This window comes from Pocillopora verrucosa, chromosome 4, assembly GCF_036669915.1.
Source record: "Pocillopora verrucosa isolate sample1 chromosome 4, ASM3666991v2, whole genome shotgun sequence".
NCBI classification, from domain to species: Eukaryota; Metazoa; Cnidaria; class Anthozoa; order Scleractinia; family Pocilloporidae; genus Pocillopora; species Pocillopora verrucosa.
This window is the reverse complement of record NC_089315.1, coordinates 16352558-16379245: the sequence shown is the minus strand read 5'-3', so window position 1 is coordinate 16379245 and position 26688 is coordinate 16352558. Positions and strand designations below refer to the sequence as shown.

Genomic DNA, 26688 nt, shown 5'->3' with positions numbered 1-26688 from the left:
TGCTCAAAGGATGTGCCAATATAAACAGGCCAGTGATGCACTTAACTGAACTTAGACATTATTTGCATTTACTACTAGGATTTTTATTTATTATTAAGTAGAATAGGTACGTTTAGTCGTATAGGCGCTCCGTGATAATGGGCAAAATATATTAGGATAGGTCAGCTAGGGCCACTAGGTCACGATTGTTCAAGAGTAAGATAATTTTTCAACGTTACTATGATTTAGAAATTGGTTTTTTTACCAAGTAGAATAAGTATGTTTAGTCGTAGGCGCTGCGTGGTAGTAGGCAAAATATATTAGGATGGGTCAACTGGGTCACGATTTTTCAAGAGTATTAACTAAAAGATAACTTTTCAATGTTTCTGTGATTAGAAATTAGCTTTTTTGCGATTACTAGGATAAATGAAATAAGTGTTTATGTTTGTTTTAAACATTTCGTGTCATGATTTGTTGGGTACGAATCGACCAGAGGGTTGGGTACGAACTGATCGAAAGTGGGTACGGAACGTCTGAGCCTTGGTACAAATCGTCTGGGTACGAAAGATCCATGGGTACGAGACGACTGGTAAGCGCACAGAACTCTGGTCTCTTGCTAATTTTCGTGTGCCTCACTCTCAGAGTTCTGCACGTCATGCATACATAAACTTTTTTTTACACGGATAGTTGTGACTGGCATGGCGGACTTCACAGAAAAGCAGGGACTGCTTTTGTCTTCATGGGAACTCCCTTGTAAAATCACTTGATCATTCTCGTCCCAGAGCCACTCGTTTTCAGTAACTGTTTATCCAACCACGTGACCGAACACAAGAGGAAAGAGAGTAGCAAAGAGAGAGCACCTTAATGTCATGGGTCCACTCTGCAAATGCTCCTCCACTCCCTCTTTTTTTACTTTTTTCCCTTCAACCTTTTAATCTGGCGTATCCTCAGTCGGGTCAACGAGCAATATCACTATAATATTTCGTTTTTCTTTTTCATCTTAAGATTGAGATGAAGAAACAAAAATATGGGTACATAAAAAAATTTAGCGGATAAAAAACACATTTTAAAGGTCTACACTATGATTTATTTCATTGCGGGAGGTAATGACAATTCGTGAGTACCACAAAATATCTAAATATCAATGTACTAGAATCAATTGAAAAAACACATGACTGGCTGGCTCTACTAACATCGAAAGCTTGCTAATAACATAGTTTCAAAGACAGTTTCAAGGTTTAAGCAAGAGTTTTCCAATTGTCTTCTTGCCTTCGAGCATTTCAAAAGCTTTCTTTGCTTCTGAAAGCGTAAACACGGTAAAATTATCCATTTTAATCTTTCCTTGTGTGATACAATCAAACACATCATTAGCTCTCCATGACAACTCCTCGGGTGTTGCAATGTAGTCGAATAACTTTGGAAGAATGAGACTGTGTGACCCAGATGAAACAAGATTGAGCTCTAGAGATTCTGGGTAACCAGATGCACCACCAAAAAGGACCATGGTACCTCGTGTTGCAAGGCATTTAAAACCTGTACAAAATTATGCTTTGATGTAAGTTTTTAAAAGGATCCACGTATTCTACAAGAAAGCTCTGTCCATAAAAGGGAATACTTTATTCATGTGAAATCCACATCTCTAACAAGCAGGAAAAAAAATTGTCAATTAATAATATCAATGCACTTCATACAAAACTAAAAGCAGTTGTGAAAATAAAGCTTGTAAAGGGGAAAAAATCTGGCTTGCATGGAATTTAAACTCATTAGCACTCAACTATTTTTCAGGCTTTACTTTCACCAATTCTTAAGCATTGTTTTCACTGCAATGACCACAGCCTCATTTGATGCACAACTTGCCTTTGTAAAAAGTTGTCTTTCCAACCCCGTCATAAATGACGTTGACTCCAGTACCTTCCGTGATCCTGTTGACTTCTTGGACAAAGTCTTGATTAGAATACAGAATAACTTCATCAGCTCCACAAGCCTTTGCTTTGGTAGCTTTTTCTTTTGTGCTTGTTGTACCAATGACATAACCTCCTGTATTCAAACACAACAGGCCACTGAGAAATGTAAGTCTTGGTGACTCAATCAAACAGCAAAACACAGATTACCTTTCCGGTTTATTAAACATGTGAATGAACTACTAATCTGAGTTTAAAGATCAGGTCTGACAAGTTTTCCTGCAACTTAGCTCACAGACGTAAATATGAAAGCAAATAACCTTGGTTATTAATCCAAGGTTATTTGTTTGGAAGTTTGAGGCACCAGCCTTTTTTAACAAGAAAAACTGATCATCTTTAATGATGAAACGAGATGTTACAGAAATGTAAGACAACCTCCAGAGCTTGTATTCCCTTAAACATTATCCCATTTTCCTGCTAAAAATGTTTTCATTTATTCCTAGGCCTGAAACTCACATGTGTTGCATAAGAGCTGGCAGGTATTTGAAAGATAATAGGGAGATGTCTAGCAGCTCAGTGTGCCACAGCAGTAATCAGTAATTTATTTTTTGCAGAAATATTCAGGCCATTTTTCAAGCTCATACTTGATTGCCTGATTTTAGAGAAACCTACAGAAGTCCACCTACTACAGAGAACAGGTCTAAGAAAAAATTCCTTTTTAACAAATCTATAACAAATCCTGACCCTTCTCATTAGAATTTTTAAGTTAATGTAATGCAAAGTGGTAATCTTTGTGGCCTAATGTGTAGTGTTTCAAACTTCAAGAGGTCTTGGTATAATTATCTTCAAGAGCTATAGAGTTATTTCTTCGAGAACAAATCTCTCTTCCCCACCCACAAGTATAAGAAATAACTGGGATCTATTGTAAACATATTTCTTTGGAGGGGGAGTGATTGCTACAGGGAGAGCTGTAGGCCATTAGATAACTCAAGTCAGAACAAGACTATATTTCAAAGCTGTACTTTTACAAAGAATCACACATTGTGTCAAGCCAGTTATCTCTGTAATATAGGGTGCCCAGCATTTGAAGGTTTCAAGGAATCATTTTTATTCAAGTGCATCTCAGTGTAGCAGCCAGGGTCTGTTGGAGCAGTCAGCAGTCTTTTTCTTCTATGCTAGCTAACTGTTTCTCAAGAAAACCCAAATTAAACTACTTTGTTACCTGCATTTTTAGCCACTTGACATAATAGGGATCCAGTTCCCCCAGCAGCTGCATGTACCAACACCTTGGTACCAGGTTCCACCGGGTACACAGTGTGAACCAAGTAATGAGCAGTGATACCCTGAATCATGGTTGTTGCAGCTTGTTCAAAAGAGATGTTTGATGGCACTTTGACAAGTTTATCCACTGGAACAGTGCTGTATTCTGCAAAACTTCCTAAAACAGAATTATACTTGGATGAGTACAAATTAATCACAAAATTTCATAATGTATCTGCATTACAGTTTGACGTCATATTCCTGTCCAAGGTTCTCACGTCATGTTGGCTACTGGCTTAGAAAATGGCTTCTTTGATTTCTGTGCTGCTTTCTTTTTTAATGTAAAGTAAAAAATAGTGTGTGAAAGTTGCAAACAGCAACTGACTGTAAAAATATGATTTGAACTTTTTGTTGTATAAATTAAAACACTTTCGATCAGAAGACGACTAGTTTTTTTTATCTCATTAACAAATAACCACATTACTCACTGTGTTTCAATGAGATTTTGAAAAATATCACTGATAGCCTCTAAATTTACATAACAGACTTCCAGACCCACCAGGGACTTGTGTCTTTACACCTCATATTTCATACCTATATTTCTTACTGACCTGCTGATCTCAACATCAAGTATACAAAGTGTAGGTAATAACATGATTTCGAGTGCAATTTGATATTACAAAGCAAAATTGCACAAGCACAACAAAATTTAACAAGCCCATAGGGCAAGTGCAATTTGTAGTCTTTGAAAAATTTATACTGCATATTCCACCACACTGCGAGAGAAATCATGCAATTACTTGTCAATAATGTACATGAAAAAACATAACAGGAGATCAAAACAGACAAAATTTTGAAAGTGTGTGCATCCTATTTCTAATTTACAGGTGTGTTGCAATTTTGCACTTGCGTTACATGAGAATGCCCTCATTTTCATGTACATTGTAAACTATAAACTGTAACTAAAGGATACAAGGGCATAAATGGTCAAGCCATTTACCACAAAGCCTTCAACAGACTAACCTGAACCAAGATGAAAATAAGCCACGCGATCATCCACAGTCACACCAACAGTACCAGGTCCTAGTTTCTCTACAACCCCTGCACCCTCTACTCCAAGGATTGCTGGAATGGTAGGTAAAGTAAAAATACCTTCACGAAGATACACATCAAGATAATTAACACCACTTGTATGATTCTTAATCAAAACCTGCAAAAAAATCAACAATGTCTGTAACTGTCCTTTTAGTTAACTAATTCCCTTAGCCAGCTGCAGCTGCACTGAGCTATCCATTAATTCTTTAAGCTACTGGATGACACCTCTATAATTTGTCCTACTCATTAAACATATAGGTAACTTTTGATAAGATTGCCTTAATTGTTCAAGTAACAAAGTTTTTTTGTAAGAAAATGGTCCCATCACATTTCAATGATTCACTCATCACAGTGATGTATCCTAATTCATTGAGCATTGTCTCAAAAAGCCAACCAAAGTATATAAATAATGAAATAACTAGGTGAATATACCAGTGTGTAAATAAATCCCAAGTTTAACCCTTTCACTCCCACAAGTGACCAAGACAGAATTTCTCCTTACAATATCAATACAATATCAAGCAGGCAGGTGATGAGAATAGAGAAGAATATCAATCATGGGATTATTAGTTGATCCAATACCAAATTCTCTGAACTAACATCATAAGAATTGTATGGCTGATAGTAAGGAGAATTACTAATTAGATCTTGGGAGTGAAAGGGTTAAGGCTCTCAGTGTTCGTCTCTATTTCAAGCACAACAGGTAAATGAAATTTTCCAAAGGATAGGACAATCCTTTTACTTCATGATTTTTCAAGCACTCAAACTGCTTTTTAGCAGTAATAAGAGGTACTAGAGATAGCAAATTTTACTAGCTACTGCCCAAAAAGGAGAACTCTGCTCTCTATGTTAAAATGCACAGACAATAGTGTAGGTGCAAGTTGCATATTGCTCACTGTAATTGGGTAAAATATTTTCAACAAAACAGGAATCATTTTTTTATAAGAGTATTTGCCAGCTAGTAAAGTCAAGCAGAGGCAGGTAAGTTGTGTGAGTCAATCGGCTGGAGGAAAAATAAGATTTCCACTCAGCCCTGTACTTTATTATGCATACAATTTTTGGATAAATAAAACATTGGCAAAAAACAATGGATTACATTTGGGGACTGTGCCTTTGTTTTGAAAGAGTCAGGAACTGTGCAGAAATATTCTGGGGGAAGGAGCATGCAGAAAATTACGCCAAATTTTCACTTCAAATTTGCTTTCGTCTTCTCACACTTACCCTCCCTTCATGGTTCCCCTCGCCCTGCTAAATTAAATCCCCACTGGGTAGGGGCTAGTACATATTGAGAGAGGGCTATCGTTGTTGGTGTGAAATAACTCCATGAAGCTCCTAGCGCACAAACCGTTAATGCTACGAGAAAAATATTTGAAAGGGATAGATCCAGCAATTAATATGTGAGACTTACAGTACCATGACATTTTCAATTCTGCTTCTAAAAATCGTATCCTATCAAAGCATATGTCCTCAAATCAAACGGGTGATTCGATCGTGTCCTTACCTCGCTGTGCTGCGGTTCTGGAATTGGTACATCTTCGTATTTCAATTGAGACAAACCTCCAGTTTCATTGATCTTAATGGCCTTCATGACGATAGGTTTACCCTTCTCAGGGATCAAATTAAGAGCTAGCTACCGGCGGCAGCCGGAACTTTTGGCACACTTGCCAGCGGTTTTTCACCAAAGAACTAGAGTTTTATAGAAAATATTATGCTTATGATCGTCCAACTGAAGAAAAGTCGCGGTCATATTATGGTGAACATGTCATATCAGGCGATAGAGCAGCCATGAAATGTTTTCAAAAGCTCTTTGGAAACGTAAACGATTATAAAGTTTCGAAATTTGAAGCGTGCTACAAGGAGTATTTTGGTCTGCAGTATTCAGCTTTCTACTTATTTGTTCAAGCGTGAAACATGTAATTTTGTGTACACACCGTCACATTACTGTGTTTATATTGCTGTACGTACATACTACCTTTAATCGAGATTTAATTTTCAGCCAAATCCTGTTTAATGTCGTTTGTTAAACCTTCTCACGCGTTCAAATTTAAGTCGGTGCTTGACAGTAGCGCGACAGTTTGTCTGGACAAAGTTGTATATTTCACGCTTGAACAAACACCGACAACTTGAACCGTTCACTACCCTTGGTTGGGAAAGGAATTGCCGCAACAAAAGATTCTGATGTTAAAATTTATTAGTGACAGCCGAGGAAAAAAATGAGCCTTGACAAAAGCCTACAAATTCATGCTGAAAGCTGAAAAATTATTTCGAACCCTGCCTTCAGGCAGCTCTTTCCTCAGTTTACCCTTTGACGCGTTAGACGTGCATAGTCCTCGGGACACTGAGAAGAAGTGGGAAGAGGTACTTAATCCCTCACGGGTATTCTAATGACAATCATTCACAACACTCTAGTGGGAGCCGAAGTCGTTTCATGCCCGCGAATGGGAGTTAATTTTTTCTCTTTTACTTTTAAAGTGTGATACAAAATCAAGTTACTAAACTAAGATGCGTGCGTGCGTTGTCAAAGTTGGTAACTTAACCTCCTACAAAGATATTTCGTGGCTGCCGGTCATGGGGTTAAATGCTACACAAGGCGGAACACGTTTGGGAGTTTTGTTACGATGCAATCAATAAACATTCATCTTCTCGTTGACCGCTTAAGAGCCCGTTTTGTTCGTCTGTCATTCAGGGGTGTTTTCACTGAATGTCACGTGGTCTCCCGTGTAATTTAAAATCCATCAAGTTGACAACGGTAGTGTTGATCCTGTTAGAAAATCCTGAATCTGCCATCGGGATACAGTTTTGGGCCAGTGCTTTCACCTCGTCTTGCAATCCGACTCATTTCGCAGTTCTCAAGATTTCGGTAAGTGAATTTTAAATGAAAGACAACTGAATAATTACTTTTAATTAGATCACGTAAAGCACTTACGCTTTCTGCACTGAGAAATGCTTTAGGACGCGCAGCAAATGAGTTCATTATATTTCGTCTATGTCGCATTGAGTAGGGCAGTCTGTCACTCCAGTCGAATGCGCAGTCTTTGCGCCAAATCAGGGAAGTTTTCGATGAGTGACAGACAAAATCATTCGTTAAATCTGTTGGATTTAGTCATCTGTATCGCTGCCGTGTTCAAACTATCAGTTAGCATCAAAATTAGTTTGGCACGGTTGAAAATTTTGGTTAAAACCCAAGAAATAATCGCCTTAACAATTGAAATACCTTAACGTGACGTGAAGGCAAGTTATCATCGTCCCGTGCCGTATTTCATCGCCAAAACATAACATCATTACGTGTGTTTGGAGCACATCAATCACATGCAAACACTGGCTACGCGGAATTTTTGTTATGAATTTACGTTGTTCGTTGAAGTAATGTGTCTAGGATTGACTGATCCTCCCGGAAAAAACCGTAGAGAATATCTTAACAGAACGTCAGACCTTCCAAAAGTAATTCATACTTCGATAAGATTTGAACCTGAGGCGTTTCAATTTTCCTTTAAGATATCAGCTGGGTACAAATTAAAGAAAGTTCATTTGACTGTGAGGACCACGAGTCATCTATAGGTCAACGATGATGTATTCCGCACAATGTTCTTGAGAAGGAAACGGCAAAAAAAAAAAAGGGTATGAAGCCAATTTTTACAGATTTGTTGACAACGACTTAACTCTAACTGTTCGAATTCAAGTTTCCTCAAAAATAATTGTTCATAATTTGGAAATTGACGAAGGAAATCAACTATTTGCGTAATCAAGAAGTATCCGGTTTATAGAAAATGCTAATCTGTGCAAGGAAAGAATAGGACACTCAAAATCATGTCAGCGTGATGTAAAGTTATTTAGGTCAGAGTTGATAGAGGTTACTGCTTAGGAAAGCTGACAACAATTTAAGATGAAAACAGCTGTGCAGCAAGTTTATTTTGGCGCCCGCTGACTGTACAAATCCTTTTCATTTTATGATAACGCTTTGTGACTGAATCAATTAATAAGAGTTTTAAGCAGCCAATCGGTTCAAAATGATTGGAATGCGTTAAAAAGCGTAAAACAATCTTAAAACAAAGAAATTTGTCGGGTTGCCCAACCAGTTACCTCCACATTTGACTATGTTACAGGCCACCAAAGACTTTTTTTGTTTCCACAATATCTACTATGTTTGACAGTTTCTACCTTATTAACTGTACTGAGAGCATGCCAACGGCGCATTTTCTCACATTCCAATCAAACGCGATCACTTGATGGTTAGGACATTGAGCATTGTTGCCATTTCAGTTTCCTTTCTATCTTTTTATAGATTTACACCATGACGCTTAATTTTGTTGGAGAGATGCAAGTGCTTCTGCGGCAGTGGAAGGTCACTTCTATAAACGGTACGTGTAAGAATAACTTGTATTTGTTCGAGGAATATCAAACGAAACGTGATCTTGTGTGGCCGTAAATCCAAGTAACATCGGCAAGTGCACTGTATCAAGGTAACCGTATAAATCAGTGGTCTGGTACAAGTGCTGGTACACCAAAGAAACCCGTAAAACACCACTTGAAGTAAAAATAGGCAGTTCCAAAGATTGGTTCCAGCTAAAAAAAAACATATTCAAGTTCGACCCTTTAAAACCTAAGAGGGATTGGCTCCTAATTTCTTCTTACAGAATCCCCCTTGAATCAAATGTAAAGGTCATGAGAATGAAGGAAATCACTGCCAACCTAAGAGGCTTTGATTGTTTAACAAATTCTCCTTGCTAGCACCAAAGGAAATGTATGGAGAAGAGTATTAAGAATATGGACACTGGCCTTGGAGTATAAAGGGTTAATGATCCAAGTATTTTGGTAGTGACGTATGCATTATTCTGTCTCACAGGGTTAGGTGGATCATTGATAGCAGTGTTTTCCCTTGCTGTACTGTATGAGTTCATGTCGTCATATCATAGGTACCTCGGCCTACCTAATGGAACAGGAAATACCACAAAAGAGTTCAAAGGAAACAAGAGGTTGGTGAAATGCAAAGTAATACGAAAATACATAGATATCTGTCATGACTCGGTCAGTTTTTGTGAAAAAACATGGTCATGGTTCGAAATTGGAGCCTTTTTCTAGTGCTTTGAGCCAGCATCAAAGTTAAAAACAATAAATAATTTGCTTATCGCTGTAGGAGTTGACATGAACTTACAAGTGTTCTTTCGTTTGACCTCTTCCACAATGGAATATTCGGAAATAGTGGGGAGCACTAAGATCATGGTATTTATGAGAATATTCATTCCACACCTTAGGGAGATTCTCTTCTGGTATATGCAATTCTAGGCTCGCATTCCACCATTTTCTTAAACCCAGTCTTCCAGGAAGCTTCGAGGTTGTGGTTTGGTGTGGTGTAGAGGGTGAAACGCGAGCTTATCCCGACCAGCGGCCTCTGATCGAGCTTTTTTAACCCAATAAACTTCATTTGTTCTTCCAGGATACTTGATCACCTCCTGAGGACAAGTTCTTATCTTCTGTCAGCCGTAACAGGTTACTTGTTGATGCTTGTGGTGAACACTTTCAACGTTTGGCTCTTTATGTCTGTTGTGGTTGGGTTAGGCTTTGGTTTCTTTCTATCGAATCCGTTGTACATAACGTATCGCAATTTGGAGGTACAACGAAGAACACATGATCAGAGAAACAACAATGGCGTTATAAGGCGATCAAGATGCGACAAGCAGAAGGAAAAATCGCCGACTTGATCTGATTTACTGAATGTGATCTTGTTGCCTCGCGAACGTTTCGGATCGAGCGGAAAAAAGAAACTTTGTTCTAGAATCCAGATGGACCACGAAGGGCATTAAAGCGAAGTCCGTCGCGCGAGTCCAAAAATATCAACAAAAAGACAAATGGTGCGGGGTAGTGCGCCACGTGGGACTCTGGACCACGGACTTTTTTCGAACTCGCGCGACGGACTTCACTGAAAAGGAAGGACTGCTCGTAGTCTAGAATTCAGAAGTGGAAGAAGGACACTATAACATACGAATCTGTTACACTGCGGCCAGCAGCTCACTCCACGTTAACCCCCTTTTCTTTTCAAGGTTTTATTAGAAATTCTATCGCCAAGTTGTTATATAGCCTCTTATATCTTAGTTAGGAGTCTTTGATGCAATATCAAAATAGTGCCCATTGACGGATGCATTTGTCTTTTCTCGTCACTTGTGTGATAATTCATACATACATACATACATACAGTAAGGAGGAGTTAACTGTTACGTACCTCTTTGTGTAATGAAAAAGTACACTGAACTCAAAAGAAACCAAACATTACAAGAAACAAATCAAAGTGTTTTTGAAGATGTATGCCAAGAAGGAACAGGAATAGTTGGGGTGAAGAAAATTAAAAACGATTACAATTGACAAACTCAGCTTAAAAATTTGGGACAAATTTTCCAAGACGAGCCCCAATTGTGATCATGGGGTTGTCTGTAAAGAACGTCCACGATTTTTACTTATTCGTTGAATACATTCTCTATTAACTGTTATTTTATTAAGGAAAAGAAATTTAAGCGATGACCTATCTTACAATTCGATTTTATGATTCAACATGTATAAGATAATATTAAAAAGAAAAGAAACAAGCACATTATTTTATCTCAACCTTAAAAGAGAGAATATGCTCTGTAAAAAGGTATCAGTCAGAAATTAGTTACGGTTATCATTAAAATGGGAATTTAAAAAATTATACATCTTATTTCAAGATATGTTTCATTCAACAAAGGGTTCTCAGTTTCAAAAAAGTTATGAGACTGTCTTTGCAATCGGCGACGCTTCTACACAGGACTGAAATGCCTCACCCACTCAACTTCGCAGCTAAGGGGTCTTCATTACGGCTGTGGGAAGGCGCCAGGCGGAGGAATGGGAATGAGTGAAAATAGACCCAATTCTTCTCCTCCTCCTCCTCAAGGTTTGTAGCTGAATCCTTCCCATTCCCCGTTCACATACTCTGCCACAAGTTAGATTAACTGTGCCGACATCCTACGTGAAATTTTTCGTCGCAACGAATCTCATCATTTGAAATAGACTTCACTACAAGCCTGAAATGCCTCTTATGAGTTCTCTGTCTCTTCCTTCTCAGTTCATCCATTTCAAGACTTAAATTTTCCTAATAAAACTTTTTTGGGTCTTGTAACACGTGCCAGTGTGCAACAGGTTTGTTGGCAGTGCGTACCTCCCGCCAGTGTCCGAGTTCTTTTCCGGTGGCGTGGGCACCGAGTGACACGCAACCGATAACCTCGTTTTCATGCATAACAGACAGCAGTAGGTCCACAGAGTTCATGGCGTCTACTGATATGTCGAACGATACGGCTTCGTTGAACACAGGGTTCAATGTTCCTTTCCTAACGGTCGTTTTCTTCTTTTTTACCCGTTTTCCTGCCATTAGCAGATAGACTTTAACATAGGGATCTGCGTGAAAAAAACAAAGATTGAGAACGTTAGAAAGAATGACCACAGAGAGTGTGTCTGCTCTAATGCTGGATTTTACTCGGTTTTTCTGGAAGAGAACGAAGCTTGAATTTAAAAGAGAACTGCAAAGAAATTTGAGGATGATAAACAAAGAACAATACAAAAGTAACTCAACATAAGGATATGTCCAATCACGTATACACCAACCTGTTCCCTTAATATTAACCGCTGGTAGATTGCGAGCCTTAATGACGACAACAGTCAACCTCTCCGCCGACTTGAGGTAACCAAGAGAGACCATCAGTTCCCCTAACGCTACTTGTTTCTATCGCAGAAGGAAATTATACAAACAACAATTATATCTTTTTTTGAGAAGTCTTGATGGATAGCTATAAGGAATAGACGTACATTGCATATATTTGTTTGAGAGAGACGTGATAACAGAGCTTCCGTTTACAGTGACATCAACAACTTCCTTCGATATGAAAGCCAAAAGAATGTTTTTCTTAGTAACATAGATACCCAGAAAAAAAGAAGTAGCATAGATAATGTCCTTGTTTGACGAGTTACAACCAATAAAATGAATTCGGAGTGCTACGGACAACCAGTTACTCTATTACGCGAATTCAATCGATTGTCAATAGTGATCGACCCGGGCCAGATTACGCTGGTTTTCATGACATGCTAAGAGATTGGTTTCAAAAACTCGCGTCATCATCTCAACCAATCAGATAAAACAACTTGGTCATTCGAGTTTTCCCAAGTCAGAGGCAAGATACATACATTTATATTCAACTTTGAGTTCTCATTAGTGCCCTATCATATTCATCTTTGTCTATCTTTGTTCTCTTAAGTCGTTATGATAGCTATGAAGTTCATGATTTGCGCTCTTTTAAGCTACTAAATCCTAGAAAAGAACTTTTTACCTTAAGACTCGGTCTAATATCAGTTCGATATGTGTTGTCTTGAGAGAGTGATAAATCAGCCAGCGGCAACAATACTTGGCCAATCACCTCGTGACGGGAAGACGTGTCAAACGAGAGGAACGTCAGCCATAGGGTTTGCAACTGGAGTTCCTTATAAGACAACTATATTTTTCAAGAAAAGAATCAAAGTAAAAACAACTGTTTAACGATAGTAAAGGAAATGATACTACAGTAAATGAGTTAAGCCCATGCCCCGGGAATAACAGTTGATAGTGAGTTCTCATTGTTGAGAGAGAGTGGTGCTGAAAAAGACTGTCGTAAGCAGTAAGGCTGAAATGTCGATTACCTGAGCGGAACTTATCATCAGAATCATTCGGTATGTGTTTGTTATTTGAGTGTTATATGCCTGATGGGTCAGTTTTGCCATGATGTCATTGGCTCACAATACTACCAAATGACTAGCCCGTCAGTAAGCCGTCATTATTAGTGCTGCAGGACGCACGTTTCTCCGCGTACGGAAATATTAGGAACCTATAGCAAACCGAGATGGCGACGGCAACAAGGACGTGGCAAAACAAAAGATCTAATGAGCAGAACAATAGCTCAGCATGTGCGTTCTAAAACAGGTACATTTCTTAGCCGTCCTCTGCAAATAACAACATGAAATCATCTAAATTTGCGTAACCCCGACGGCAAATTAATTAAGCTTCTATTTGGAACTCAACGCCGCCCTCATACGTTATGTTGAGGTTAACTTGCGGTGCCGTAAGAGATGGTAAACAAACCCAGTCAGTCGCGAAATTCCAACTAAAAATATTTATTTATTTTAAATCGACGTCTTCTTTGGCGTTGCCGTCCTAACTGCTAAAGGTCCCTATTAAAAACGAGTCGGGAAGGGGTCTGCTGGAAGCCACCTTAGTGTCCTGCCAGCTAGCGTTGCAAGGCCTCCTACTTTACTGCAGGCGAAAAAACGCTCAAGCCGAAGCCTGCTCGCGGGTCAATGAATGATACATGAAAAATTGATGGTGTTAGCTGTAGAGAACGCTCACTGAGACAAATACGCGAAGGAAGAGACGCACGAGCACGAAGGTTTAGGTCTTCACTCGCTGCTTCAAATCAAGCGTGAAGAGGATATTAGAGAGTTTTTGATCCACGTTTGGTGTGTTTACCGTCAACGTCAAACCGCGGTCAGCAGTTTGTGGTTAGGAGTTAGAAGTTTCGAGACTTTCAGCTTTTTAGGTCGACGTCGGCTTTCATCTGAAAAAAATTAACATGTGCGCCGCAATCTTGAATCACACAAAGGATAGAGTTCCTTCCTTTCAAACACAAAATGTGGCTAAAAGATTGCTTTCCTAGCGTCTCAAACGGATTACTTATAAAGAAAAGACTTTAACTCACATATATTTATGGGAAATGCGTGAGAACTTTCGAACAGTGAGGAAAAAAGCGCCGAAAGTGTTGAAGTACCTGAAACTGCCTTGCGCGAAGTTCACGCGTGGACGGCAAACGGCGAACGTGACCGCTGGCGTCTGTTCACGTGACTCCTAGACGTTTGCGGTCATGCGTATTCAGAAACAAACGTAGATCTAAAACTCCCTATTGTCTCGAACTGAACGACAAAGCTAAGGTTATGCCGATCCGATGACGTGCGGACTGAAAATCTGAAATGAATACCAAATGCGTGTAATTTACGAGAACCTTTACCTCAAATTCAAACGTCTCGTCAAAACGAGGGTTGGTAGTCTTTTTGTGCACAGTAGACTGCAGTTGATGTCTGTAATCAGGAAGCAGTTGCACTATGACGTAAGGATTACATGGCTTGCTCCAGTCCTTTCCGAGCGGTGACAGGTTCATGGCTTTCACGAGCTTTACTGACAGGATTGAACGATGCTGATCGAAATTGACTTTGAAATGAGCCTGGCCAAGATTGTGAGTTAAAGGGGATCCAGATTCGGAAGTAGAGCATCCACTTTCCTGAGGGAAAGTAAAAACGATCCAGTTAGGTAGCTTGTTACTATAGCTTTTCAAAGTGCATCCTTTGTAGAAATAACGAAGGACAAACATCATGTCGCAAAGTTTTAGGCTTAGACTTTCGTTTAGACGGCTTTTTCCACTCAGGTGTAAATAACGCTTTATACTCTACAAGATACTTCGTCAAGCTCCTTTGCATATCTCCTAATTTAGGTTTTTTATTTCGTTTACTACTTCTCTTGCGGAAAATGTAAACTCTAAGAAATCAACAAGAATGATTCTCATGAAAAATTAGACAGAAGAAGGGGGGAGGGGGAGGGAGGGGTGACAAAACGGCTTACCTCCGCTACCATTGTGTAAAGACTGGGATCCAGGGTTCCTAAGTCATCGAAGAAACCCGGAGTTCCGGGCGACTTTGGTGTCAGTGGAGTTGCAGGACTGGCGGATGGTGTGAAATCCGTGGGGGAGCGCCTAACGAGACGGGGCTGAATGTGAACCGTCTGCACATCACCAACTGGAAAATGAAGAAAGAAAAATAAAAAGGTTATTCACAGGCAGTGTTTGAAGAAGACACTCGACTTTATTGTTGGAATTCAAAAGTGCCTAACTTCCTTCCCCCTTTGGATACTCGTAGAAGCGTGCGGCATGTTTCTTGAAGCCACGACCCTATTTTAGATCTCACAAAGACATTTTACCCTTCCCATTTCGGACCTGCAAAACGTGTAAGACGCGTATTCGATAGTCAAAAACCCGCCCTTACACTCGTTTATATTAATACGATTCGAAAACGCACCCTGAAAATCTGACCTGTTTCTCATGAGTTCTTACCAAAGTAAGGAGGCTGAGTTGGTGGTCTGACTGAAGCTTCCAAAAGCTTAGGACTCGGGGATCCATCGGTAGCCGAAGAAATTTCGAAGTCTTCCGAAGGCGTTCTCAAGATATACCGATAACTATGAGCGCGCTTTATGTCTTGCCGGATGCTGTAAGCTTTGAAAGCCAGAAATCCGACGTAGACAAGCGTTATTACCAGCAGCACACCAACAAGTACATAGGCTATGATCCATGATGCTATGAACATCGTTGAAAATTTCCTCTCGCAAGTTTTTTTTTCTATTACAATATCTATATTAAACAAAATTAAGAATAGTTTACACTTACATACTTTACATAAAGCTTTGATTTATCCTATTGGTCCACTGACGAAATAGCCCACGTGGGATGTTAGCGGCAAACGAGTTAACCCTTAAACCCTAAGAGTGACTAGCATCAAATTTCTCCCTACAATATCAGCCCTGAATCATACGTTAAGGTCATGAGAATAAAGGAAATGATCACCAATGAAAGAAGCTTTTGATTGGTAAACAAATTCTCCTTGTCAGCACCTTAGGAAATGTATATAGAGCATTATGAAGAATATGCATACTGATTTTAGGGTGTAAATGGTTTAGTGTACGAGCGTTCTCTCAACATCTCAAGAGTGTTATAACGCTGAATAACTAATAAAAAGTACGACAAGTTTTCCGTTGATTTGCCCGCACAATCCAAAAAATAGTTTTTCAACCAATGATAGGGCACGTAACACATCAGTTATCTCATGTAGTTAAGGAAATACTCCGAGCCTCGTATTATGTTAAAAAAAACAACAGCTCTAAAGAAAGGGGGTCTTACTGGGGTGATGGCTAACGGTTAAAATTTTGGCCAATTTACGGCTAACAGTTAACATCTTTCCATTGTTTCCACCGGAAAAATTTTTTACGGTTAACTTTTTTTTACGACTAACGGTTAAAATTTGTCAATTTCTACGCCTAAAAACCCCATTGAGGACCTCAAGAAAAAGAACCTAATATAAGATCCTGATAAGACTGAAGAAATAGAATCTTCAAAGCTTATGTCTGAGTTGTTATTTCTCTTCAACAGTAAGTTCATAAGTTCATACCCTTTGGTGTAAGCTGCGTTTGCGGGAGGGGGGGGGAGGATATTCACACGCGCAGTTAAGTTTTACTAAGATAGTACTCCTGTAAGCCCAAAACTTTACGTCTTAAAGTGGCTCTGCAAGGTAATCACACACCAAAATGGCCGACTCTTCTTCTATTTATTTTCGCTAACTATGTTGCTTGTTTCCAATGCATTCTTACCCACCGTTCCTTAACATACATTTTAATCTCATTAACGATAATTTGTTTGAGGGGATAACTAATTGCACAACCACGTTCAAAGTATGCGCTATTTCCGGTTTATGTCTACAGAGTTTATCATCACTAGTAATTACCCAATGGTGGAATTGTACACCATCCGCTTTTAGCGCGGGTTTCGTTTCAAGACTAAAAATAATATTGACTCTTAAATGTCCACATGGCGCAGAAACCTTATGTTGAAGGCCTTTCAGCATAAAAAAGTAGTTTCGAATGGGGTAGTAGTGACCTCAAAGTAATACCAAAATTTATTTAAGCAACGAACTGTTTGACATTTCTGACATCGCCTTTAAATTCCAGAGGTGAAATCTCTGACGCCCAAAGCGGGATCACGAAAATGAAGGTCAATATTTAGGTCTTGAAAGGCTGATTTATACTCAGGGATTTTTAAGAGAAGTTATCACGGGTAAGGCTCTCAAGCCGACAGGATGATTGGATTGAATATTGCGCAGTTGTAAGACTTCGCCTGTTAAATTGCTCTGGCTAAAATTTATTTTGCTGAAAGCTATAATAACCGGTGAAAAATTGTGGCGTGCATAAACATCTCCCATATTTTTGGCCGAGAAAAGAGCCGCGGGAAGAAAAAAAACAGGAAGACTTAGACGTGAATATTTAAAATATGGGGTTGGACTAAGATTGATCTAGGGGAAATATGGAAGGCACTCAAGAGGTGATAAGCTGCAATGTTGTTCCGCTTTGAAACTTTTCTCCTCATTGTGGGAAAACAACTTATCTGATCCAGCTCTTATCATCGTGGATGATTAACAAAAATTTTCACCCACTACGCAGAGAGATAATCATCGATAATGTAAAAATTCGTCACCCATAAAGAAGTCCTCTAGAAACCGCTCCGGACGCCACGAATTGTTTAGTAGGTCAACTAAATTTTTAAATAAGATATGAAAAACAGTTTAAACATTTGAAGCCTCTTCCTTATACCGTGTTGTACTAGATCCAAATTCTTCCCTATCGAAAATATTTTCTCTCCTCAGTCCTTTGGCAACTCAAAGTTTTCTTTGGATTTTTAGTCCACATTCTAGCATCTCACTGGTGCAATGCTAATATCCATTTGTGACTGATAACGTCATTACAAACTCAACTTCACGTACAAAGCAGTACATATCATACAATAAGTTTTAATAATTGCAAAATGTATTATTTATATTCAACAACTTACCTAAATTACTAAACGTGACTCTTTCCAAACGAAGGTAGCTGTCATTCTCCACAATAAAATACAGCTGGCATCCACATCTATCTTGGGCTCACGGCGGATTGCTGGCTTCTTAGTTCTACGGCTAACGGTCGTCAAATTATACCCAAATATCTTTAAAATGTTACCGGCTCAAGCGATCGACTCTGCTCACCCATATCAACCCATTATTGAGTCCAGATCTTCATGTACCGTTGTCGAGTTGGAGGGAAAATTGGATACTTTTCCCTAGCTCTGTAACGGAAGTACGATAGCAATTAAGTTGTGATCTCGACTATGTTTGCAGGCGGTATTCAAATTTGGAGCGCGTAGTTTTATGGACGCAAATGTATGTTATCTGACTTGACCTTTTGCGACCTGGGGGTGTATCAGATACCGAACAATCACGATTGCCAGTTTCGAATGACGAATGATTCAGAAAAATCAATTTAATTAACTTACGGTTTTTTTTTTAAGTCCGTGGCAAGCACGTAAGGAATCGGAAAGTTTTCTCGGTTTGAGCGTCTTTGTTGACTTGTTATGTGTTGATATTTTCGCGTGGGTTTGCTTTACGCGTCACTTAACACAGATTAACGGATTTCGATATTCGATTGTTTGTCTGTGGCCATCGGAAAGCTTGTCGGCTACCATGTGATAAACATAAATCGATTTCCCCAACTTTCGTATACGTCTGCGTCTGCATCCTTTAGGACAAGGCTTTTATAAGGGACGAATAATGTTTCGCTAAAATCAGCTGGAAATTGCCTGCTGCGACTTATAATTTAATTATTAACTATTATTAAAATGGCATCAGTGTGACGGTTGACTTTTAACGGTAAAAATTAAAACCGACAACACAGTTGCACTTCACTGAACAATAGATATTGCTAGAAAAGAGTACAGAATGCGTTTGGGATGCTTAGCACTCGGCGAACGCTCATTACACTCAAACACGTTTTTAAAGTTTTAAAAGTTCTTTAAAGTTAAGAATTGGGTTGACGTTTTCAAAGGTCTACAAAACTGGCATATGTGGCAATAATAAAATTATTACGGTTGGTTGAACCTAACAACTGGAAAATAACATTTCCACGGATGATCGATTTTTTTCAGATTTTTTTTTAATTACAATATGCCAAAAGGAACCGTCTATTTGTGACACCTCTTTAATTCGACCTTTGGGAATGTCCATCTGAAAGAAGAAAGGAAACTTCTTGATCAGGGAGACCTCAACGTCCTTAAAAGCTTACTGAGATAGCTCGAAAAGGTCGAACCTTTTTGACCCATAAGTGCATCGACAGCAGCTTGGCTTAGAAAACTGTTATCAGATAGCAAGGGAAGGAACCGGGACCTTTTTTTTAATCTCCAGAAAAGCCGCGAAGCACAATACATGAAGAATCTAAAGACAAAGCGTTGGTGTTACACCAAGCAACAGCTCGCGAGTGAAAAAAAAATAAAAGCAACGGAGAAAAAAAACTGCCCGTCTTTGTGAATTTTTCTCATTCTATTTTTCGATGAATATCAGTGAGCCTTTGCAGAAAAGCTGTGGAAATAACGATGATTGATCTGTACAATTTGTTTTGTACATGACTAAAGGAATATTTGTCTTTCACATTTAGTAAATGCACAAATATTGTCCTTTTTACAACCATCTTTTTTACGAAGAAGTTGTAAAACACATACTTTAGTTAAATTTACCACCTTTTAGAAGCTGTAATTCGATTTCCGGAAATAAACGAAGTGGTCGAGATACATTCGGGAATCATCGGAAAATCTGACGCATTTAAATAAAGAATGCAGATACACAAGTCAGTATCATTTTAAATAAACACTCAAGACTTGAATCACTGTAGTTTAACAAGTAAGAAATTCGACTTCTTATCGTTTGTTATCTTTATTTCAAAATTATGTTTTTAAAAAGCGTCTAATCATTCAAATTCTGTACAAAATTAGTTATAAAATTTATTAGCCTCCATTGCACGTTAATAATCTGTATTTGACACCCGTTTTGAGTATAATTACCCATGAAAAATTTTAAATACACTCTGCACACACCTATGAAAATATAGTTTCTGTATTAAAATGGTCGAGAAAAGCTGACAACACACTGAATTTTTTTCACATGATATGGATTGTCACGCCAATATCATGATTATTCAAGAATATAGAGATTGAGATACTGAAACACAAGGCACACTGCATCAACAACAAATGTACAGCGACCCCACGTCTTATATCAAAAGCCAAGCCTTTAACTTGCTGAATGCCAAATGAACGATGTCTTGGTGGTGAAAAAGTAGCGTCCCTTGAAGAGGAAAGGTGCTGTTGATCCAGTAGTGTCCACGAAATCATTCAGACATTCTTTCCCTCAAAAGGTACAGTTTTGAGTGATTCCAATCTCTCTGGGTGTCCTTGACATTGTGAAGGCTGGGGCACAGCGCTTAGAACTTGTGCGATACACATGAGGATTGTATGACCCAGGACCTGGAACAGGCTCTGGTGAAGAAAAATTATACCAAAGCAAGGTACACATAAACTCTTTGGTCCAAGATTATTCAAAACAAAAACAAATACTGTAACACAAGTACAGTAAACAAAGCTTTCAACAGACCATTGATTAAACCTCCAAGTCAGTGAGTCAATCAGTCAGCCAACTGGTCTGCTGGTTATTCAGTCAATCATTCGGTTTGTCATTCTGTTCTACTAACAGTCGATTCTTGGTTAGGTTAGTCAGACAGCCAGTCAGCAAACTAGCGACCCGATTGATTGGTCAGTCAATCAGTCGGTCAGTAAACCAGTCATGTAGCCAGTCACTTAGTGTGGAAGGCAGTCAGTTGGTCAGTCAGGTCAAATGATAACATACATATATTTTATTCATTTGACAAAGCAGCTAAGGGGATCAAAAGAAAAATAAAAATGAACCGACCTCTAGCCATCCAAAACACTGTTCCACCTCGTCTACCTTGCTGAATTGAATAGGATGGTGATTTATTCAACAACTTCTCCTTTGCTTTGTTGTGGTTGTACTGGTTTGGGGCTGGTTCATCTTCTGAACCTGTTCAGCAAAGGTGTCAAACTTATTAACCCTTGAACTCCTAAGATCTGATTATTAATTCTCCCCTTTAGCTGCTACACATTTCCCTGTAAATTGGTTATGAGAAATTGGTGTTTCATCAAGATAATATCTTGTACCTGCTAAGTTTGAGTATTCTCACTACCTGTTTGCTAGATAATGTATGGATACTCTTGGGAGAATCTACATGTTGATCACTTCTGGGAGTTAAAGGGCTTGTGAGTCAAACCTTGTTTATCCAGCAAGTGGTTTTTCACAGATGTTATATACCCTTGCAAGAGCTTACAAGTCAATGTAGAACCTGCAAAAGGTTTTTCCTTGCCACAACACACAATGTAAGGTTCTTTTATTTTAGAGTCACTTTCCAAAAATGAAGATGGAGAATTGAAAATTGAGGATATATATATATCTGATATATATATCTGATATATCCACTTACATCTTAATACAGAGAGTATATGCATGAACTTGGAACCAATGAAAGTCCCTCTTGCAATTAGCATCAGATGTACATGCACAAAGTATGAGATCTCACCTTTCTTGGATATAGAGAATTCCCTTCTTTTTCCAAATGTATGTGAAGGTGACTGGGATAGAACAAACTGTGGACTTCCCACAGTATTTCTAGAGGTGTAATGAGCAGGAGATGGCCAGGTATACTGTTATGGATCCAAAAAAAAAAAAGGATTCACCACCAATTCAAATTTAACTGATCTGTAACTCTTCCAGCATAGCTAGTGTCCTTAAACCATTAAATTGTTTTTAAGAGTATGTCTGAGTAACATAAAAAGTGCTTTACTTGCTTACCCTCCAAGCTTCAGGAAAATGAAATTTTGATTATCATGACCATTAATTTGGCATTTTTACCATTGCAATTTTTCTTGAGTAGTGTCATGTCCTGCAGATTTATGGTCCTCTGAATAATTAGCTATTTAAAATACTTTTATACAATAAATTAAACTTGTAGACCTTGGTCTCTGCTAGGACATCATGTTTGACCCTTATACAGTACCACCTGCATAATTATATGTTAACCAAAAAACGCGAATAGAATGTGCCAAAAATTGCATGCAATTGCAAATAAAAAATAGTGCGCATGAAAAAATCGCATGTGCATGCATAAGCTTGAGAAATCTGCCTCATTAGTATGAGGTAGTCTTTCTGTTTTTCTTTTGTTGGCAGTTTATTGTTTTATAGAATAGGCTTCAATGTAATAGCACTAAAATACTACATGGCTCCAACAGCAAGTAAACTTGTTTGTTTCAATCACCACTCGAACCAACCTTCCTGATATGCTGTTACCAATGTGACTTCCTAATCCAAATATATGAATTTTCGAATGGAATTATTTTCTCAAAATAGCTGTTTCTCAATTAGCATAAAAAAATCTGTTGTAATGGGTTGGGAATCTGTTCAAAATAAATTTATTCTCAGTGTGTTATAATTTGGTAGAATCAGCTAAGGCGCCCGTTTGTAACCAGTTTTTCCGTTGTACATGTGCTATCCTGATTCTTACCCTGCTATCAAAGTTTGCTCTAAATGTCCAGATATCTGGACTGGCAATCCACTGTTTGCTCCAAGCTACTCTGTCACCTCCTCTATCTGCACAAATGGAGCAAAACAAAAATAATTGCCAAAATTTAATCACAGTCATTCACATGTGGCAGCCCTTGAGAAGTGTACAAAAACTGAACGGTTATTTATACCTCTCTCTGGCTGTGTTTTGGGTCTCATCGTATAACATGGTGATGAAGTTTCCCATGGTAGACTTATAGGTGGGTCATAACTTGTAGGCTTAGGACCTGTCAGATCCAGTTGCAGTGGAGGACGAGACTGCAAGCATTCCTCAAGACCTGGTATGAAGCCAAAATCAACTCTAGTCAGATAAAGAAACATTTTTCCAAACACAGATAAGATGCTAACCTCTGCAAATGTCAAATGAGAGACATTTTACTTCAGATTAGTTTCCCACCCTCTACCCACTCAAATTTGTTTGACAAGGTGAGGTTGCTATATCTGAAGAAAAAAAAATACAACAAACAACAAAAATAAAGCCATTCCGTAACAGGAAATCAAATTTTTTTAATGAAGAAAGTATTGACTTGATTTCCCTAATTTTTTGGTAGATATACGAGTACAATGCGATACAAGAAGTTTTATTAACAATATTGCAACCAATAGATTTTTTCTGTACCTAAGGCTCTCCAGTAATCTGAGCATCTAAATTTGTATCTTATAATTGTTCATAAAAACCCTAGAGATGTTTTTCATCTATCTGAATGAACAAAAAATTACATTCAAAGATCTGTTTATCCAATGTAGTGTTGGAATCCAAAATAAACAAACAAATAAACAAACAATAACAATTTATCATAGGTTCAAAGTACTCTAAGGAAAGCAATTTCAATGATTAATTTAAAATATCTGACTAAGGGAAGTAAAATAAAAGAGATTAAAACAAACAAACAAGGAATAATTTATGTAAGATTCATTACATGCATCTTGAAAAAAGTTGTATTAATGAATAATTCTCAAAAATTAGTTTCATTACTAAAATACTGTCATGGTTTCATCTCACTCTTACTTGCAAAAGTTTCGTCTTCCTTTTCCTCAGTCAACACACTCGGAGCATTCTTGGAGTGATCTCTTCTACAAAGAATCAATTTAGACAGTGTTCAAATTCGTTGAAACGCAGCCAAAGTTTCGCGATCGAAGATTAAACACAAGACAACAAGACAACCGTATAACTCACCTTCCAACTAAGCTTACTGTGGCTAATTTGACGGGAACCTTGGGTCGATATGACTGCGTTATTGTGCTAACTGGTGGTGGAATTGTCGGCAACGCTGGAATGTGAGTTTTAGTCTTCAGAGGAGATGGCGCAAAAGTGTAAGTAAGTTTGCCCACCGCCGTCTGTGCAGCTTTCGGCAACGGATTAAAAGAAGGCATTAGGTATTCTCTCCAGTCCACATCACTCCTGGCTTAGGAAGAGAGGTACCTTGACAAAAATGGTCGAAACTCGCTTCTTGGCCAACAAATGAACATTAACCATGTATTCGATGCAACTGTCAACAAGGCGTTGAAGCGTCTCCAAGGGAAGTCACGTGACATTCGTAAGCGCTGGAATGCACTGAAGTGTTTTGGGATTAACGGATCGAAACGAGTGGACACCCACCGGAAGGGAGATGGCGAAAAATGATAAGTTTAATTTAGGTTTATGGGATGATGCTCCCGAATTTATACGCTGCAAAAGCTTTAATGCGAATGCCTTGTGCTTTTTCCTTCAGACGCATAACGAGTGATAAGAAAATGAAAGCAAAGCACGCAGACAAAAAGAGAGGGCGTGTGGCCCCGTTTTTCAATTCAGTCTGACTGAATCGAGTCCGAAAAAATCATGACTCTTGTAATATCACAGATGACAAGGTTGCAATTTTCGGTATATTACAAGAGAAGCAGTGGGTTATCACATGATCCAGTACGTGCTTCGGATAAGTTAAATAACAACATCGTCGCAGCAAACAGGTCTTGAAAATCATACCCTACGGGTGATATTTTAAGAGTAATAGCATTGGCTGGCGTCATGGATAACTGAAATCTTTCAATAGAATTTGCAAATTGACAGTTATTAGAAGATTCCTCAAGCGTGTCCCAGGTTGACGCCATGAGTTTGTTTGTCTCGTCGAAAAGAGAAATAAACTTTTTCTTCTCAATCAGACATTGGGCTCGCCAATAGCTGGGGGTCATTTGTATCCGTAACATAAGAAATCGCATACCGTCAAAGAAATTTTAATAACAAATGATAGCGCAGAAATTACTGAGCAACTACATATGTTGATGTCCTCAGACTTCGGGGGCTAATATTTGTTCAAATTGCTATTAAGATAACGGGACTGAACGACATACGTTACAATGCAAATCAAAAGGGCGCAAACATCGATTAACAATTGATACGTGATATGCACGCACTAGATCCGTTGTTTTCTAATCCATAAATACGTTGTCCCTGATGTTTCATCTTAGTGTGCTAAGGTCTGTTATCCTACTAAACCTCCTGTAAGCTTTTTTAGAAGCAACACACATCGCTACACGACGTCTGTTTTCAGTTGATAGAGCAAAGAATTTTATGCTTCATGCACAAATATTAAATCAGAACCTAATAATGAGATAGCTTCAGCATAAAGGTATCTTCTAACCGTTTGTTTAAAATGTACTTTTTTTTTTTCCTTTCCTTATTCTGGCGTAATAGATGCACTCATTTAAAGCTGCTTACACGTTCGTTTACTGATTAATGCATATCTCTTGGTACGCACTTTTTTACGGTCCACTTGCCTTACAAATTTAGCTTACTTAGGTTAGATTCAAGATTTTGTGTAACTCAGGCAGGTCTCGATTTCGAATTAAATCTACGGACAATTCCTTTTAAAAAGCTCAGAAATACAGCGCTATGCGGTTCTGGCAAGTGGCTTTGGTGCCGGAGAACTGACCGTTAAACTGAAACACCCATACCATTTTATGTTGAGGTTAAGGCCGCCCATGCTTCTAATTAAAAACATCTAACGGGTTAACCAAATATTAGCGATCACAGTCTTTGGAAATCAAAGTATAAATAACAAAGTATCCTTACCGCAAGGCGTCAAACCAACTTCTCTAAATATCGGAAGGAGCGAGCTGAGATTGTGTCAAGCTGTCAGCTAATGTACCTGTGAACGCCAATATTTTAAGTCAACCGTGACAATAAGACAGTGTAAGTACTACACTTATATTCATGCATATGGATTTTTAATGTTTTACGATGCAAAACAACGTTGTAAAAAACTTTTGAAGCATGAAGGATTGATGAAATCTTTAAGCTATATATAGGCCAGCACATTCAAAGGGTGTTTGTTGAGTGCTTAGTCACCGTGAAGAGCATCTTGTTTTCCCTCTTCTTCCTTTCCACTTCTGAGCCGATAAGAATGTCGACTTTCACCATATGACTTGCATTCAAGAAACATTTATTCAGATTGTCATCTTCGAGATTTTGTTAATCTTCAGTTGTTGCAGTTATCTATTCTGGCTGGATTACTGATGCATGTCAGTTTTAAAATCACATGCAAAATTCAGTAGATTTTTAGTTTTTGATACGAGACAAATTCCCTTTCTTTAGTGACCAATGAGCGCTGATCCGCAGGCAAGATACTGTTTTCAACAGAGCGTGTATTCCACATTCAAATTTAGTCTGTCCGATTTGCGACTGAACAAGTAATGTGTACTATAATATCACAGATAGCAGGATTAATGGATGTTTGATATTATTTGTAAATTGATAGTTATTAGCAGTTTTCTCCCGTACACAAATTATAAAATCAGCCACCCATGTGGCCTTGAATATCGAAGGAATTTGGTTCTTTAATTTGACCGCTGTGCTGAAGGAAAATTGGGCTTGGGTGTAGCTGGAGAACCTTAAGTCCAAAAAGGGGTACAGGTTATAAACGGCAAATATGATATAAACTTTTTCTCAGCGGCAACTGCTAAATAAATATCAATGAATAAATGTTAAAAGAAGAAATAAAGAAACGAATGAATGAACGAATAACTAAATTCAATGTATTCCCGTCACTTTCCCAGTTTTGGGACATCATTTCTGGCTTTCGAAACAATTTCTTATTTTAACAGGATAGCCGTTGTTAGGGTGCTTTTTTTCTTGGCTCCACCCTGT

General features: G+C 38.5%; 4 protein-coding genes across 6 annotated transcripts; 1 reads left to right on the top strand and 3 right to left on the bottom strand.

Moving 5' to 3' along the window:
• Positions 1 to 345: 345 nt before the first annotated feature.
• Positions 346 to 5908, bottom strand: LOC131788516 (quinone oxidoreductase 1-like). Of its 2 annotated transcripts, none has more exons than XM_066164837.1 (5): positions 5737 to 5908; positions 4164 to 4350; positions 3103 to 3318; positions 1891 to 2016; positions 346 to 1512 (listed from the first exon to the last, which is right to left on the bottom strand). In XM_066164837.1, the coding sequence occupies exons 1-5, from the start codon at positions 5821 to 5823 to the stop codon at positions 1211 to 1213; spliced, it is 918 nt and encodes a 305-aa protein (XP_066020934.1). In that variant the 5' UTR covers positions 5824 to 5908; the 3' UTR covers positions 346 to 1210. The 2 variants fall into 2 exon arrangements, with proteins under 2 accessions (XP_066020934.1, XP_058961589.2); XM_059105606.2 differs by having other exon boundaries at positions 349 to 1512; positions 1837 to 2016; positions 5737 to 5907.
• A 381-nt stretch (positions 5909 to 6289) lies between these two features.
• LOC131788518 (protein SLC31A2-like) lies at positions 6290 to 10917 on the top strand. Of its 2 annotated transcripts, XM_066164838.1 has the most exons (5): positions 6954 to 7095; positions 7731 to 7853; positions 8518 to 8593; positions 9079 to 9208; positions 9670 to 10917. In XM_066164838.1, exons 2-5 carry the CDS (start codon positions 7818 to 7820, stop codon positions 9932 to 9934), a joined length of 507 nt encoding a protein of 168 aa, XP_066020935.1. In that variant the 5' UTR covers positions 6954 to 7095; positions 7731 to 7817; the 3' UTR covers positions 9935 to 10917. The 2 variants fall into 2 exon arrangements, with proteins under 2 accessions (XP_058961591.2, XP_066020935.1); XM_059105608.2 differs by lacking the exon at positions 7731 to 7853 and having other exon boundaries at positions 6290 to 7095.
• On the bottom strand, positions 10886 to 25717 carry LOC131788514 (synaptotagmin-6). Its single transcript, XM_059105604.2, has 8 exons — positions 25615 to 25717; positions 17906 to 18175; positions 15365 to 15658; positions 14878 to 15050; positions 14270 to 14539; positions 12566 to 12727; positions 11847 to 11964; positions 10886 to 11639 (listed from the first exon to the last, which is right to left on the bottom strand). The coding sequence occupies exons 3-8, from the start codon at positions 15612 to 15614 to the stop codon at positions 11338 to 11340; spliced, it is 1275 nt and encodes a 424-aa protein (XP_058961587.2). The 5' UTR covers positions 15615 to 15658; positions 17906 to 18175; positions 25615 to 25717; the 3' UTR covers positions 10886 to 11337.
• Positions 19867 to 24672, bottom strand: LOC131788517 (protein STPG3). The gene is made up of 7 exons (XM_059105607.2): positions 23743 to 24672; positions 23575 to 23639; positions 22697 to 22843; positions 22507 to 22592; positions 21526 to 21649; positions 20844 to 20972; positions 19867 to 20413 (listed from the first exon to the last, which is right to left on the bottom strand). The coding sequence occupies exons 1-7, from the start codon at positions 23937 to 23939 to the stop codon at positions 20286 to 20288; spliced, it is 876 nt and encodes a 291-aa protein (XP_058961590.2). The 5' UTR covers positions 23940 to 24672; the 3' UTR covers positions 19867 to 20285.
• Positions 25718 to 26688: the final 971 nt, after the last annotated feature.